Source organism: Xenopus laevis, chromosome 5L (genome assembly GCF_017654675.1).
Source record: "Xenopus laevis strain J_2021 chromosome 5L, Xenopus_laevis_v10.1, whole genome shotgun sequence".
Taxonomy (NCBI): Eukaryota; Metazoa; Chordata; class Amphibia; order Anura; family Pipidae; genus Xenopus; species Xenopus laevis.
The window spans coordinates 81,082,320-81,100,965 of NC_054379.1; the positions used below are offsets into that span (position 1 = coordinate 81,082,320).

Here is an 18,646-nt window from a genome sequence, read left to right on the forward strand (position 1 = left end):
GTATACTTCATTTGCATTTACCTTCGGATCTTCTTAGACTGTTGTCAATCTTTTTGCCGGATTTAGAACCTGGACATTTTTTATATTTAGATATATTTGAACTTCTATTTATTTCAAGCCGGTTTGAATTCCTCTGCTGTATTATATTCATAATCAAACACAATGTCCTAGTATAAGTGTGCGTGGGAGAGTGTATTACTCATAGACTGGCCAAATGAGTAGGTACCTCTTTTCCCTGGCATGATCAGGAAAGCAAAACACAAATCCCAACTGCACTCCCCGTGAGCTAATTATTAATGGTGCACTTTGGAAAGAAATGTGACCCTGGTGCTGCTAAGTGGATTTTAGATGCCATGGTAAAGGAACTGTGTGTGGCATTTGTCCTAGAAAAATAAATTGTTTCACTTTTCTTTCCTTTCTTTTTTTTGCTTGAAGCAAAAAACACAACTTGCTTGAATGTTGAAAATACACTTCTTATTGACAGGCTTTAGGTGCCCAGGAGGACATGGACGTGGGCACACGTTGCTATAAATGGAAATGCAATATCTTCTGTTGTTAATAATAAACTATATATAAATACTGATACCACTTTCAGTAATCTCATCTTTGTAAGCATGAATATTTACAGCAACTATGGCTCAGTCCCACTAAATTAGAATCATTTAACTGGATGTTCGCTACAACCCCTTTAAACTCCAGTCCCAAACCAAGTTATTTCTTTTTTACAATAAAAGAGACACATGTTGTTTAATAAGGTAATAATGCTTTAATATCAAACAAACATTTACAATACCACATGTAGGGGCAGATTTACATATGGTCGAATATCGAGGGTTTATTAACCCTCGATATTCGACTGCCGAAGGTAAATCCTTTGAATATCGAAGTCGAAGGATTTACCGCAATTAGTTCGATCAAACGAAAAATCGTTAGATGGAACGATTAAATCCTTCAAATCGAACGATTCGAAGGATTTTAATCGATCGAACGATTTTTCTACGACCAAAAAAAAAATTAGAAAGCCTATGGGACCTTCCCCATAGGCTAACATTGAGGTTCGGTAGGTTTTAGGTGGCGAAGTAGGGGGTCGAAGTTCTTTTTAAAGAGACAGTACTTTGACTATCGAATGGTCGAATATTCGAACGATTTTTAGTTCGAAACGTTCGATTTGAAGTAGCCAATTCGATGGTCGAAGTAGCCAAAAAAACCATTCGAAATTCTAAGTTTTTTCTATTCTATTCCTTCACTCGAGCTAAGTAAATGGGCCCCGTACTATCTCAAAACAGAAAGTTTACACATTTCATATGTAATAAGCGTATGTATAAATGTTATATTTTTCTATATTTCCTTATATTTACTCTTATGGTCGATGGGAACCTCACATGAAATATAATGGAAACTTAAATAATTTTTGTCCCAGTAAAACTGGACCTTCAACTATTTTACCATTTTTGATGAAGGTGGAACCATGTCCTCTATTCTTATCCTGATGAAGGGAGGTTTATCCCCCCGAAACGTTGATCACGAGGTGATATAATAAAGAGGGGTGTCCCCCCAACTGCTGATTATAGCGTGTGTGCGGATCCGTTTCTTGTTTGCTCTACCAACTAAGCACATGCCATGGGATATGGAGTCATTTTGTCATTATTTCACTGCACGCTGCTTTTGCTAGATCCATTACGGTTTCTTTTAAGGCACCCCCTAAAACATTAATGCATGCCCTCATTATATTCTGCCTGGACTACTGCATCCAACTTTGTACCCTTCTCCATCCTAATACATGTTAAAGGAATGATTTACTTGCTTTGTTTTTCACTTAGTCCCTTGAATGTAATATATATTAATTATATAGTTTTACAATGAAATGTACCCCTTAAGGTACATTTCATTGTAAAACGATATAATAAATATAATGTATAGATTATGTTTAGAAACTACTCTTACCAACAAATGAATGAAAAACTTTAGTGAATTTAAATATTGAAATCTTACTGTGGCCCCTAGTATGAATTGTTACAGTCCAGCACTCTTCCAAATACGATAAAATCGAAGGCTCTGCAATGATTCATAACAGACTGCTGCCTAGCAACCCCTGCATTATCTGTTTGTTGCATATTGCCGACATGTCCACTCAAATACTTACATACGGATGCAAATGAACACCATAAAAAGGGACAGCGCATCCAAGTGCAACAATCTAAATCTAGAAGTATCACCAACATGTAGAACATTGCAGGAGAGCACAACAACAATCAAACTCCAAATGCTGTGCTGCTGGTGTTATAGCCATATCCTTCCTATAGATATATGTGCAGTGATGAAGCTGCAAAACAAAAGTTCTTACTATGTTTGATTAATTCCTAAACCAATATGGAATGCTTGCCATGGAGTCCTAGTTAGATACACTGCAGTGCAAATAATACAAGAAGGCAGCAAGGATAGTGCCAAGCCATGACACAGGTGCAAGTACCAGTACAGGTATAAATGTCCTTTTCATTGTGTATCTTTTATATATCATTACAAATGCAATATTTATTTTACAGTACATAACTCCAGATTTCAGAATTTCAACATGGAGTACATTAGTTCTTCATCCACATTAGTTAATGTTTCCTGGCTGCTTGCTTTACATGTAGCGGTTCCGGATGTACTCTCTGTATGTGAGCATATCTTCTTTTCCCAGAGGCTGCATAATACCACGTCCAGCTTGGATGTGAGCAGTAAATATTTCTACTGACTTTCTGTCAACTTTGGGTGGTTGAACTTCATAAATATTGTCATGAGAGAATGAGGATATACAGCTCCTATAGGAGACAAATTAAAGACATTTAAAAACACAATACTTTCAGTTGGATCATTTTGCTTTGTAACATCCAGCATATATATCACTCGTTTAGCACTGGCTATCATTTGTATTTACAAACAGCTATGATACAGACCAATGCATCAAATATTTATATATATATATTTCTCTTACTAAAATAACACATGGAGATACTCATGAACGTGCTGCTTGCTTTGCACATTGTACAGAGGTCTCCCAGAAGAGCAGTAACAATGTAATGGAGTTTTATGAGGAATATTAAAACTAAGCAAAAAAATAAGAGCCAAACCAAATGATTTTGCATGGTTTTCAAAGTCAGTGGACAGGTGAAATAATACTTTCATTTTGCATTTGTTAGCCATTACACATAAGATACTATAAGGGGGTTATTTATTAAAGTCCGAATTTATCTCAATATTTTCTGCTACAAACTCCGATCAAATCCGCTTATTTATTATTACATTTTCCCGAAAAAGAGCTTTGCGGGAAAAAACCCCCCTGATTTTCACGATTTCTTCTGATTTTTTATCTGATTTTCATGATTTTTTTGGATTTTTCACCCGAAAACTCCAAAAACTTCGGGGTACTGCACGAAACCCAGCGCACGTCATAAAATCATTGGGACTTCTCTCATTGACTTTTATGCAACCTCGACAGGTCTGAGAAACCAGATTTTCTGATTCTGACTTTTTCATCCTCAGGAAATTTGTGATTTTTTAAAAGTCCAATTTTATAAAAAAGGAAAAAAAAAACCAAAACACATTTTTCATGATTTTTGCATTCAGAGTTTAGTAAATTACCCCTAAATCTGCATTAAGTGTGCAACTACCACCTGTGGACATATACATCACATACATTCATGCAATCTTATGTAGAATGACAAATAACTGGACAGCTAGGTTTTCTATGCTGGATTCCCACGGGATAATTACAGTATATTAAAAGACTCAAAATGTATGAACTCTTCCCTAAATAAATCGATATTTAAAAAAAAAAAAAGTCAGTTTCCTCTGTAATAATAAAAGAGTAGCTTGTACTTGATTCCAGCTAAGATATAATTTATCCTTACTGGGAGCAAAATAATCCTATTAGGTTTATTTAGTTGCTTAACTGATTTTTCAGTAGACTTAAGGCATGGAGATCCAAATTACAGAAAGACCCCGTATCCCAAAAGCCCAGGGCATTCTGGATAACAGGTCGAATACCTGTATAAGAGTTTATATTATTTCTAGCCATCTGAAGCTAATTAACCCTAAAAATGCAGCTTAGAAAATATATGAGTAAGTCTCCTTTATGCAGAAGCAGACACAGCATTAGAGGGTTTTAATAATTAAATGAGCATAGTTATGATGATTTTCCACTTGCTTTGCTTTCATTAGTTATGTGAACATTTTACGCACTTTTTTTTCAGATTAAGAAATTCTCAATCTTTCATTTGTCCACTGCCCTTCTAACAACATCCTATAGCCCTCCTGTTTTGTTACAAATCCTTATTAACGAGCTAGCAGAGACTGTGGCCTAGGGGCATGGAAAGCTGAACACAGAAAATAATCATTTTATAGGCATAGTACCCATTTAATGGGCAGGGCCCCCCAAAGCTACTTTTAATTTTAAATAAACCACCTAGAATCCTATTCAGGACATCGGCCTATATAGTTTTATGTTTTAAAGCATAAAGCAATTTCAAAGTTCACTGTTAGTGCATTAAAATTCAGGGCCAGGTATTGCTGAAATAAATACATTTTTCTTAAAGGGATCCTGTCATCGGAAAACATGTTTTTTTTCAAAACGCATCAGTTAATAGTGCTACTCCAGCAGAATTCTGCACTGAAATCCATTTCTCAAAAGAGCAAACAGATTTTTTTATATTCAATTTTGAAATCTGACATGGGGCTAGACATTTTGTCAATTTCCCAGCTGCCCCTGGTCATGTGACTTGTGCCTGCACTTTAGGAGAGAAATGCTTTCTGGCAGGCTGCTGTTTTTCCTTCTCAATGTAACTGAATGTGTCTCAGTGGGACCTGGGTTTTTACTATTGAGTGTTGTTCTTAGATCTACCAGGCAGCTGTTATCTTGTGTTAGGGAGCTGTTATCTGGTTACCTTCCCATTGTTGTTTTGTTTGGCTGCTGGTGGGGAAAAGGGAGGGGGTGATATCACTCCAACCTGCAGTACAGCAGTAAAGAGTGATTGAAGTTTATCAGAGCACAAGTCACATGACTTGGAGCAGCTGGAAAATTGACAATATGTCTAGCCCCATGTCAGATTTCAAAATTGAATATATAAAAATCTGTTTGCTCTTTTGAGAAATAGATTTCAGTGCAGAATTCTGCTGAATTAGCACTATTAACGGATTCATTTTGAAAATGTTTTTTTCCCATGACAGTATCCCTTTAAGTAAATATGCATATGAAGCACCCTAACAAACAACCACATTTTATTCTATTACATCGCAATCCAAATCAAATTCAGTCTAAGATAACGAAACCATCTTTCATATGCAATTTCTGTTTAAACAGCAGGAAGTTTGCCTTTTCTTATGCTATTTGGTGAGCCTAATAGCAGGACCTAAGTGACAAAGTATAATTTCATTGTCCATTCTGTTACTGAAAGAATATTGCATAATCCTATTTAAACATTGTGCCTGAAAACGGAAATGTTTTTGTTCCAGATTACATTTGTGGCTCGGTACTGGCAAATCAAATAACTTACAAAAATGATGTTATTTGTTCATTATAATCATAATACACAAAAGAGTTTCTTGTCTGTTGGTTTAGTAGAAAGAAGATGTAACCTGAGAGTGTCAAAGGCCCATACAGTATTTCTAAAATGGCTCAGTCTAAATTTTCATATTATTACATGGGGTTGGTCAATACAGCTAATAGAACCAGCTACATACCGGTACTTTAAAAATCGGGGTTTACAGAAAGTTCACCCAAGGAAAACAATGCATTATTAAGGTGGATTCTTTTAAAAATACAAAAAAATGCCCAATTCAGTAACACTCAGCAAACATTAATACATATATTTTTAAAGGGATCTCATATTTGGGCCTTGTACTAAAGATATAGCAGCACAGTTGTAGGCCATTGCACAAAGGAGGTGAATGTGCTCCCATTGAAATGCATGATATGGGCTTTAAAATGCATGTATTACATTTGTATGCCTTTTTAACTGAAATAAGTGCATTTTTGTGTTCGTGAAATTTTCTATTTCAATATACTTTTGAAGGAACGTCAAACAGAATCAGGCAGAATAAAATGGAATCAATTAGCTTTTAGCAATTTTGCATTTAGGTGCTCTAAAAACCTGAATTTAAAACGCATAACCCCCTCCAACCTGTATGTCTAGGCCTTTAGAGCTAGTTTAAATGAAATCATATACAACTGGCTACCCACACAACAATGAAAGTTGTTGTTTTTTTAAAAAAAAATAAAATAAAATGAAAAAGCATTGAACAGGGAATGGAGGAAAGAAGATGAATATATTTTAATGATATTTACCTGTACCGTTAAGGATTAGCACTAGGAATACCGACAATTCATTTCTTTTTTAACTGTGACAGTTAACAACCGTTATCAGATAATTCCAATCTAACAAGAAATCTTTTTACTTTTTTTGTAGTTGAAGCTTCAGATAATTATAACTTAATGGTGCAATGGTTTTGATCACAGTGCCTCAGCTAAATAAAGTATCAGTTCTAATATCTAAATAACATTCTGAATTCTCTAGGAAACAGTCCAAAGTTTTATTGAAAAATAGAGGCTTCAGAAGGGGTTCTGCCTACCTATGGATCAAATAGTAGTTATGTAAGTTTTATATAGACAGTGTGTATTTTTACAAGTTTACTATGTAGTTAGTTTCATCTCAAGCCACCAGTGTTGTTTTGGTCTGTAGGGAAAAGAAGATAATCTGAGGGAAACTTTGTAAATGCAGGAAGAACTTCTCTACAATCTGTTTTGAGAACCTGTTTTACATTTTTCAGAGGCCCAGATTTTTTTTTGTAAAATACAGGAAAATGTCAAATCAGGGGAATATATTGCATAATATATAGGTGGGAGCTCAAAAAAAAAAAGTAAAATAAGGGAAAACTTAAGGTTTCACTGTATATTAGCTAAATACCAAAATTCTTTCTTTACCACGCTACAGTACAGGAACTCAGCTTTATAGATGCAAGCAAATACAGCAAACTTAGTACATAGTCACACTTGCCTTGATACCTTCACTTTGTATGGATAGAAGTAAATGATAGTATTTGCATAACAGTTCTTAGCCTTGTAAAATGTGAGAGTCTACAGAAGAAGGCCAAAAATAAATGACTGACATTCAATGTCGTATTTATTCATATAATAACAAACCACGTGTATTTATGTCTGAATGTAGTCATTTATTCATTACAAAATCAGCAGTGCATGTTCAAGGCTATGTTTGGCAGCTCTTATTTCATTTGCAAGCCATCAGGTTATAATTGCTTTGGTCTTCATTTCCACCATGTGGTCATGTGAAGCTTAAAACAATAGCAAAGTAATTGTGTCAGTGACCCCCCCAAAGATGCTTCAGAAATACATAAGGTGAAAAATGAAACTAAATGTCAATATTATAAAAACAGGTACAAATAGAAAGTAAGCCAATTTATTCTGTTCCCAAATTAGAATTAAGAACCAGTATCTGATCTCCTATATAATCATAAGTTTTCCTTCTAAAATCAGTCCAATAATCACTGTAATGTAGGCTTCTGTTGAAGCCAACAGAGTTCCCATCTATTTTTCTTTTGTTTATTGCAGTGGGTCTTCAACAGTAGGGCAGGCACTAGGGAAAGCAGCTGCCTAAGGTGCATCTATATGGGAGACACATTTCCCTCCTCCCAAAAAATGTACCTGCCTGTCCTGGCTTACCACAAGGGCGGTGGAGCGGCACCAAGTAGTTGGCTGTTGCAGCAGCAGTGCTTACAGACTGGCCAGAGGGGTGCAAGCAGAAGCATGACCAAGAGGTACTTGCCTAGGGCATAAGAACCTGTAGCAGTCCAGTCCTGGTAATTCCCTGTAAGGAAAAGTCCCGCAACTCCATTTTGGCAGCCCAAGAGTCTCCATCCCTTGTCCCCAAAAGAGTACCAGTCCTAGGTAGCGCTACCTGCCCAAATACCTTTCCCGATGGAAAAAATTTGCTCCCACGTGGCAGGTACACAAACGGCCTGTTTCTCCAAAACAGGAGATCCCTGGATCCTCATCCTTTCCTACCTCTTCCCTCAGGTAACACTCACCCCAAAGGAGTCACACAGATGGATAGTCTCACACAGAGCTGACAGGCATCCACAGCGATGATCTCTTTATAGGCTCCAGACTCTCCCAGTCGAGCACATAAGGCTTGAATCCTTCGAACAACTCCTTTTTGCCTACATTTTGCCGGATAGGATACACTATCTCCACAGTGAAGAAGGTTCAGCAGCAAAACTGTAAAACTGTAATCCTGTAATGGTTGACTGAGCACATGGCATCTCCTTTTATATTGTTGCACAGTGACACCTTGTGGCTGCCTTTGGGATCAGCCATGCTGCACCAATCACAAGGGCTCTGCCCCTTAGGAAACCTTGTATATACCATGAGGCTGCGACTAAAGGGGAAATTAACCATTAAGGTCCCTACACCTAAAATGTACAGTGCTTCTGGTATACAATAGATGGCCCAACAGGATCAAAGATAGCAAGCTCCTGTGCACAAAGCACTTACCATAACTGTTATAAGGATAGGGGGAACCTCTGGGCTCGTCCTAAGTTCACTAAAATAAAGCATTTTTAGCAATAAAATTTTTTAGATTTTAGTTTTTCTTTTAAAACCTGAAATATACTCCTAATAGCATATAGACACTCTAAGAGGCTGATTTATTACAATTTGAGTTTTTTTTCCTTGATTCGAGAATATTGCTATAAATGACCTAAATTTAAATTGTCTTTTCTTTCAAAAATTGCTGCAGAATTATTAACATTTGTCAAACTGCAATCAAGAAAAAAAATATGAGAAAGTGTTTTCCCACAAACATTTTAATTTTAAAATAGTTTTTTATTATTTATTGTTTAAATGCAAACAAAAATAAATTTTCAATAAATTTTAAACATTTTTTTTTACTCAGAAATTTTTATTAGTTTTACAAAAAGAAAAGAAAAGAAAATAATGCACAATTACATAGTGGACATCGTTGCACATAAAGCCACGTGAACATTGTATGCAATACAATATTAATAGCTTAAGTTATCACAAAACAGTCGCAAAACGAAGCAATGCCACAAAAATCTCCAATTATTGAAGAAAAGAAAAAATAAAACAGATAGAAAGAGGAATAGGAAAGAAAGAAAGAGTTCAGAGAATAGGGTCCCCCACACATGTAACAATAAACACAATGATGTACACAGAATATCTTTCAGAGATCCACTATGTATACAATGCTATAAAAGGAGCTGTTCGGTTGCCACATAGCCAATCCACGGGGCCCAAATTTCCGAAAATCCGTCCAAGGTTCCCTGAACACGAGCTGAAAGCTGTTCCATGATATAGATAGCCTGTATTTTCCGCAAGGTCTGTTGCCATGCTATGACTGGGGACAACCAACTAATAGCCAAACTCCATTTAGCAGCCGAAAGGACATGCTTAGTTAACTGCCTGGACCGTTTCTTTAAAGCCGTGATTGGATAATTATGTAACAGTTCCCAGGGGTTTAATGGAAATGAAACCGAAAACATCTCTTGTAACAACAAATGTACTTTAATCCAGTGAGCTTGTGCAATAGGGCAATCCCACCAAACATGTAAATTTTAAACATTTTAAATTCAATAAATAAATAAATAAATAAATAAAATAAATAAATAAATATGTGGGTTCAAATGTTTTCTTTTTTTTTTTTTTTTTACTAAAGCCTTACCTATTTGAAACATCACTACCAAAATTACAATGGAATTGCAAAGTGCAAAATGGAAACAAATTTACTTCCAACAATAATCATATACACTAATCACGGCAGAGTTAGATATTGAACACTGCTCTACTATGTCAAGAAAGTAATTGCTATGGCATGGGTGAGTCCCCAACCACCCACAGTGCAAAACTGGATAACATTGGTGAATCAGAATCTGCCTCTGATTAAACTCACCTTACTAGCCAGAGGCTCGCTGAAAAGATTTGAAAAAACATGGTGGTCCATGGTGGGAAGCTGGGCTTGGGGGTCAGGGCTCCCTAACATGAAAAGGAACATTTATACTATAAAAGGCAAAAGTTCTTAATTTTATCTAGAACATGCTGTTACTGTTCAATGTCCATGATAGGTATTTCAGAAGTAACATCCACTTCTCAATGTATCACTGTTTGAACTATATTTTAGATGTTGCTTTATCAACCAAACTACTAAACAATCTGTAAGTAAATATTTTGCTCAAAGCTCTGTAATAGTAACTCAACCGCGTTTACGGCATATGTTTTATTTTATATTTGATGTGTTATAAAACAATAAAATTTTACCTATAAAAAAATTTAGTTCCAACAAAATGCTATTTACTGTATTCAAGGTACTTGAATTGACTAATGCCATGATCATTAATAACCATCATTAATGTAACAAAATGCCATTTATATTAGGTGCAATTCACTCAGTGCAATTCACACCCACACTAACACAATTCAAATGCAGCCACATCATGTGTATGGTGCCCACAATTAAAGGAGTTGTTCACTTTCAAATAACTAGTTGTTTTCAGATAGATCACCAGACTTTTTCCAATTACTTTCTTTTTTCTATCTGTCACCATTTTTCTAATGTTAAAGTGTAATTTTTCACCTACCAAGGGGCTCTGGGAGGGGGGGTCGCCGACCCTGTAAGCTGTTCTAAATTGATACATTTAGTTGAAACATTTATCTTTGTCCCTGCTGAGCAGAATCTCTGGGTTTCATTACAGGCGGCTGTTAGAATTGATACAATAGTTGCGAATATTGCAGAGATGCTACTGAGAAATGTATCAACTAAATGTTGCAAGATTGTAACAGTTCAGAATCTGCACCTGAATTACTGAGCTGCCAGACTAAAACACCAGAGACAGGGACAAAAAATATTTGATTTTAGAAAACCAGTAAAAAATAAATAATGCAAAGTAATTGAAAAAAGTCTTTATTTCTGGAGAATAATCTAAAAACAACTAAACTGAAAGTGTTTGGAAGGTAAACAACCCCTTTAAGTTGTATTCTGGGCAATAATGTTGAATTGTGGGTAAAAAAAAACATGTGCAAAGGTTCCAACTTTAAGTTGCTTTAAATGTGTTTTAGAGGGAAATAACAGTTAAATATTTTCTATATACTGTATTACCTACATATAAACAGCCATAGCCAGAACAACTGTAAATTAAGTGTAAATGTGTGGCTTTGCACATATATCATATACTTCTATATATAAGTGGTTGATATACAATTGTTTTTTCTACTAAAAAAATAGATTGTGGTAGATGTAAGGTATGGAGATCCAAATGACAGAAAGACCCAGGACCTATGCATTCTGGGTAACAGGTCAGAAATGGCTAAACATATTTTTTTAATGTAAACATCAAACAAATGATGTAGCTATAATCAGTTCAAAAACATCAATACTATATGATAATGATAAGCCAACAGTATTGCCATTTTATATTAGAAGTCCTAATAATTCTATCAAAGTCACAAGAAAGATTAAGATGAAAGAACAGGGAGAAATGGGCTTTATTCAATGCAATTATTTGAATTCATGATGTACAAAATTGTCGATAGGTCAATAATAATAGGTCTCTTAACTTTCATTTCCTTTGTGTATTTGGAACTATCAATATGAGAATGTATAACTGTTTTTCTAGCTTCTATGAAGGAGTTACTGGCTCTCTTGGCAGTTGTGTTGTCTACAGAGTTTCTGAACATAACCTACCAAATCAGCATCTTCATATCCACTACAGTTAGCGTCATAATGGTATTAAATAAAACTCCAGTGTAAGGGACTGACATTTTGAAATATAATGAGGACGTACCCATCTATAAACACCATCAGATGGCTTTCTATCATCATAATTTATTCATATTGCGCTGACAGGTTACTCAGTGCTTTGCCTTAGTTATAACAAACGAGGAACAAATGGTAAATAACAAACAAGGGTTTACAGAGTACAATAGAATTAGAGGGCCCTACTCGTGAGGATTTACAACTAAAGGTTAGGGTACAATTGAGACATTAGGATTTTAGAATACAGCATGATGCAGCAATGATTAATAAAGGTATATTGAATAAACTTCCCTAAACAGGTGGGTCTGGAGCTTTTGAAAGTTTGGAAAGAAGGAGAAAGTCTGACAACTTGAGGCAGAGAGTTACAGAGAAAAGCAGAAGCCTGAGAGAAGTTTTGTAGACGAGAATGGGCAGAAGTGATGAGAGGAGAAGCGAAGTGTAGGTCAGAAGCGAGGCGAGGGTTGCATTAAGGAATGTATTTGGAGATCAGAGATGAAATATAGGGAGGGGGATTCACTGTTAAGGGCCTTGAATGTAAATGTGAGTAGTTTAAATTTCATTCTAAAGGAGATTGGGAGCCACTGAAGGGATATGCATATGGGAGCAGCTGAAGTTGAGCAGTGAGATAGATGAATGAGTCTAGCAGCAGCATTTAGAACACATTGGAGTTTGAAAGGTGACTTGTTGGAATACCTGCGAAGAGTAGTTTGCAGTAATCAAGGTGGGAGATAATAAGAGACTGGATAAGTGTTTTGGTTGAGTCTGAACTGAGATACGGTGGTATTTGGGCACGTTGCGCAGCTGAATATCACAAGATTTTGCAGGAGTTTGCATATGTGGTGAAAAGGACAGATGCAAGTCTAAGATAACTCCTAGGCAAAGTGCCTGTGTGGTCGAATGAAAGGTGATGTTGTGTGACATCTGAGGGATAGGGGAAGATCTTGGAGGAAATATAATGAGCTCTGTTTTAGAAAGATTTCCACAGTCTTGGCTAAACCAGGAATTAATTGTTAATTGTAACAAGAAACCATATTAAAACAAAAACACTAAAGAAGCACAGAGATAAACTGGAAAATACAAATCAAAACACATTGGCTGTCTATCCTTGTCTTTCCTATATTGGCTTGTTTTTTTAAGGCCCAGAGCTCTTTTATCAGTTAATTTAAACTTTTAATTGCAAAACATTTTTCAGAAAGGTCCCTCATACAAAACACTAATGCTGGTTATTTCTTAGTCCAGGCCATGAAAAGAACCAATGAGTCATCCTCCTGTCATGAGAAGCAATTATGATAGATTCCCTGTACATTTTGCCTCACAAATGTTACCAAGAACATAGCTATTTCCAGCTAAATTCAAAGAATGTTAAAATGATTAGGATGCTCAGGAAACAATATATTAAGCCATTTCAATGGCTTTCTGCTCTAATACAAATAAATACCTTTTTGGTATGGCCAGTTACTTTTTATTTGCAGGGTTGTTTTCTAGCAGTGAGACAGTGCGTGTAATTACTTCAGACAATAAACAGTGCTAATCGATGTTACCATAATAGTGCAGGTCGATGCAAAAATGAAAATCTCCAGGAATTAAGTACAGCTTCAGGAAACTAGCCCAAGCTTACAAGGTAGTGAATTCACTTGTTTACAAGATACTTTTTTACTGGCAGCACAACAGCAGACACAATGTATTAACCTTAATTATGTTCTTGCAAGGTAGCAGGCTGGATATTACTCCAAACCACCGCTCAGCAGCGTGGCTATTACTGTCTAGCAGTGATTGCTTATTTATTTAATGCAAGTCTATTCTGCTACTTTTAAAAAGTCTCAGGAAAAAAAAACATTTAGTGCTTGCATACCATGCACAAAACAATCAATCATTAGGTATACATTAGCATATAGTAATTAAGCCTACAAATTCAATGTCAAACGTACAAAAAAAAATTATACTAAATAGTATATAAAAAAATTGAACAAATGGTTCACACAGCAAACATAAAAATTCACCACTGGGTAGCTAATAGACATATACTTAAAGCAAGTCAAAAGAATATGCCACGGATACATAGAAGACATAATATACTGTATCTGTGCATTTCAAAATCACGTGTCTTCTTATGGATGGGTGAGAATAACAGCAAATCTGAGTCATACCCAATTATGTTAAGCAAATACTGCCTTATCTTAACACAACTGAACAACAACATATAACCCCTTGTCTCTGTACATATAGCTCTTAACGTTAATTGGCATAACAAGAAGGCCTGGTAACTGCCTCCCTCTACAAGTCTCATCTACAAGTCCTAATCAACAGTCTAAATTCTATCGGTGAATGTATAATACATTGGTCACTACATATTTTGTGTAGTTCAGCTATAACAAATACTGTCACACAATGTAAGAGTATAAACCATAGGAAAGCAATACTGAATACAAAAATACCAAAAGTATTTTGGTACGTTAGAAATGAATGTGCTGAATGAAGCTTCAGTTTTTCCTTATGGTGCACAGCTACTGTCTGTAACAATTTCTTTTTTTATGTGACGGGGCAGCAGGGGATTTGTGTGCAACCTGCTCTTTGCACTGCCAGTGCAAGGTGCAACTGCAGCCCTGCACTTGCTACATGCTATAGTTTCAGGGACAGCATAACTAACCTAAGGGAACCTCTTCAATATTTGACTGTAGGTAGAGTTGCCACCTGCCTGATTCTAACCCGGAAAACGCGGTTTTAGAAAACGGTGTCCGGGTCAAAACTGCTTTTCCGGTTTACAAATTAGGAAAACCAGGCAGGACTTTCCTAGATTGATACTACAATTGGTCAATTGTCATTTGCTGTACCATAGCCCTGCCCCTGTATTGGCTCTGCCCACCTCTGTAACATCACCCCCCGGGCAGTTTTCTGGAGGGTGAAAGGTGGCAAACCCTAACTGTAGGAATGGGATTCTTTTGTTCAAATGCTAAATTTTTCCCTGTAAACTATGTTGTGCTTTACCAAAAAGCTCAAACATTGTCACATCTACATTACAATCTCCCAGGAGGATTTTGGATTTCTCAGGTGCTTTACTTATGTGTCTCTGTCAGTAGCATGTTCTTCCTGGGTCTTCTACCATAGAAAAAATAAAAACGCTGAAACTGTTGTGTACCTTGTGTCTTAAGGTCCATCTGGCAGTTGATCTAGGTTCTTTCACCATAATTAGCAAATGTACATTATGCAGGGGTTGTGAGATACAAATTGACAAATGGTATAGAATTAAGAAACTGATGGTGATTAGTAAAATGGAAGAATTGGGCTATAGGGTTATACAGGTATGGGATCCGTTATCCGGAAACCCATTATCCATAAAGCTCTGAATTACGGAATGCCCGTCCCCCACAGACTCCATTATAATCAAATAATTAAACTTTTTTTTAGGCATGAAAAGTCATATATATCTTGTAACTGAAGTGAAATTATACAAACATTGATAATGTATTTAGAAATCCTAAATTATAGAGTCGACTAAAGAATAATGTACAGTTTTCCTAGGAAATGTCCTTAAAAAATAAAGCATGTTAAAAAGAAAATAAATTGGCATTAAAGATGTACCAAACCCTGCTAATTAGGCTTCAGCTAAAAACTGAACTACAGTAAATCCTCTTCACGTCCTCCTTTTAGGGTTCTGATTCAGTTCAGCCACGCTCTTGGATTCGGTTAAATGCTGCTGAAAAAGGCTTGGATTCAGCAAAAACCATAACCGGACCCTGGATTTGGTGCATCCCTATAGATTTCTGATTGGGATTCTCCAACAAAATCAATGATGTATAGTTAAACTGCAGACAACTGTATTTGTAAGCAATAAAGAGACAAATTAATCTATATTAACAATAAGTCAGAGATGGAAATAAATATGAAAAGTTAATGCAAACCAACTATTTGCACTATTTATTACATGACTAATATCAGAGCATGAAGCAGTAGCTGTAATTATGGTAAACGTGCACAAGAAATAAGGAGACTCCTGCAAGCCTTAAGGACATTGGAGTCTGCATAAAACACATTAAATTGTGACGAAGCAGATGCAACCGTCTAATAGTGAATTACAATGTATTGAAACAACGATATAGGCTTTTCTTTATTAATTTAAGCTGACAAAATAGAATTGATTTGTTTCACTTGCTTTGAGTTCACTTTTCCTTTTGCTAATTTGAGTTCAATAGCAATCACATTTATAATTTACTATCTAATTTAAACTTTTCAGTAAAATGTATTTGACTGAAATACAGAGTCAATCTATTGTATTTCTTTTTTTTCTTTTATTTCTTCTGAAACCATGCAAGAGATGAGCAACTCTTGCTTGTTTGTATGTATGCTGATTTTGGTATACTATCGACAGACACAACCACCACACTACTGCAATGAAAAAGCATGATAAATGTAGCCAGACAAGACCATTGCTGGTCATACATAATTAGAATTTGCCATTGTGCCAAGCCCATAACAACTTGTTCAGTGGCCACGCTGATCTTTAATGCACCATATTATTATTCAGAAAGTTGGTCAGTACCAGAGAGACCTTCAACAATCACAAATCTAATATTTCATATTAGCAACATAAATTAACACAAAAGATAAAATTGAAATACAATAGCAACCTGAGGGATTTCATACAATGTTTTACCTTAGTCACCAAACTCATAGCAAGTTGGGTGCCGGAGTATGTAAACAAATACAGTATAATCCCATTCTTATTCAAGATCCCACATATTCTACCACTACACCTGCTCTGTCCTCCAGCAGGCCAGTTACTACAGCAAGCCATTTGGCAATGTGAATACCAGTTGGTTCAGTGACTATTGAACTAAATGGCACATATAATTCACTCATATTAGGCCTTGTAGCAAGAACCTGCCTTCAGTTTATAAGGTTCCATTTTTAGGATCATGGTTCTGGGAAGATTGTAAAGTATGCAACCTAAAAAAACACAGTTCTCCAGCCATATTATATAAATACATATATTAAGATGTTTTAATTATATTGGAAGTGTGGTCTCTGCAATGATTACCGAAATTGTAATTTATCCAGGAACATCTTTAATCCTTAATGCCCAGGAAGCAATAAATCAAGGATGTGGCATTCAGTACATAGCAAGGGGCATTCTAGGAGTCTTGAAAGCTTTAAATTAACTTTAAGTTAAAAAGGGGAGGCTGAGGGAGTGAAGTTATTTTTTAATTAAAAACACAGTGCTTTCTGCAACATATTATATATTTCAAGTTTTTCACCGATCCTTTAGTAGATCGCTACTAATAATTCCTAATGGGAAATTTCTCCCAATAGTGCTCTCCTAAAAGTCAGACCTATAAATTGTCCCATTTTTTGGGAGTCACCCATATTTATATCTCAGCCACTATTGAAACAAAATATGGTCAGGGTGGAACACAAATTTTACCTTTAGTAGGCAGATGTACAAGTTGTGCCTGATAAGAGCGAGCACATCAAATAATACACATGCCTTTTTTTTCTTGGTACAAGTACAGCAGATAACATAAAGGCCTTGCTTAGTTACATCACTTCAAGTAAACATTAAGACAGATGATGCAACAGGTTAGATAATAAGGTTACATAACATATCATAAAGAAACAGTGATGTGTTGTGAAAATATAATGCAATAGAATCAATATATTCTCAATATTTTGTGCAATGTTATTACATAATGCTTTTATGTGTTATTTCAAATATAACAAATGAAAAAGAGAGAATGGCATTTTCTCAAAATTCCAGGATTTTGCTCCGCTGTTACTAACTGTACATAACTGCAAGCATTTGCTCTAGTAAGGGAAGGGGTGGAATGCAGGCATACACTTACATGTGTGTGTCTCCTACAAGGAGCCCTAACCACTTGTGCCCATAGAGGGCAATAAAATGTTGAGAAAGGAGTGGTAGAGTGAAAAAATGTTGGAGAGAAGAAATAAATTGAAAGTCTTTGTTTCCACGGTAGTGCCATTACCAACAGTGCAATATTTCTCCAAACTGGAAGCAAAATGGTCAACTTAGACGCTCCCCTCATGAAGGCTGCAAGATATATGTTTTTCAGACAAGATAGTAATCTATTTTCCAGCTCTGATGATTTGTAGAGACTCTTGCTGTAGAAATTAGGATCTGTCTTTTCTAGTGTCTTTATTAATTCAACACAAAGATGTTCATGGAGCAGCTGCTATAGTGAATAAACTGCCAGAATTCCATAAAAAATTATTGCTATGCATGTTTTAGTTCTTCAAGATTCATGCTTCTAATCTGTATTTAATTACTAATGATATTTGTATTATCTGTTATAGTGTAGTTCCAGAACCACTTTATATGTATAATGGGAGGAAGAGGGGCATAATTCAAGTTTTTTAACTTATTTTTTCCCCAACAATAGCCAACTCATGTTTCTACCCACAATACAAAGTTCTGCAATCAGATGTACCAGGAACCAGAGAAACAAAGATTTCCATGGTTATCAATATGCAAATCAACTTGTGTAAAACAGACCTATTTTATAATGATGAGAAAATGCAGATCTGACAGCGACATTTTCAATCAGTTTTGCAAATACAGTATGTTTAAAGGGTTGCTGTTATGAAAACCAAATTGTGTATATGCTCAACTGTTATTCTAAATATAATCAGTGGCACCATATCCCTTTTGAGTTTAAATTGTTAACTGTTGTTGTTGGATTTTGTGCCTATGAATTCGTGAATACATGAAACGCATTAGGACATTATTGTTTTTAATACCATAGAATAAAAGCAAATTTTACCCTAATAATTGGTGGAAGGAGTGCACGCCGGTTTGTCACACTTCACCCCCA

The 18,646-nt window shown here is 35.7% G+C and overlaps 1 protein-coding gene across 2 annotated transcripts in view; it reads right to left on the reverse strand.

Moving 5' to 3' along the window:
- Window positions 1–1,146: 1,146 nt before the first annotated feature.
- fig4.L (FIG4 phosphoinositide 5-phosphatase L homeolog) overlaps window positions 1,147–18,646 on the reverse strand; it is a 178,697-nt gene continuing 161,197 nt past the window's right edge. For both annotated transcript variants that reach the window (XM_018263317.2, XM_018263316.2), the window contains exon 24: window positions 1,147–2,804. In XM_018263317.2, the coding sequence (XP_018118806.1) occupies window positions 2,627–2,804 (178 nt within the window). In that variant the 3' untranslated portion in view covers window positions 1,147–2,626. The remainder of the gene's footprint in view (window positions 2,805–18,646) is intronic.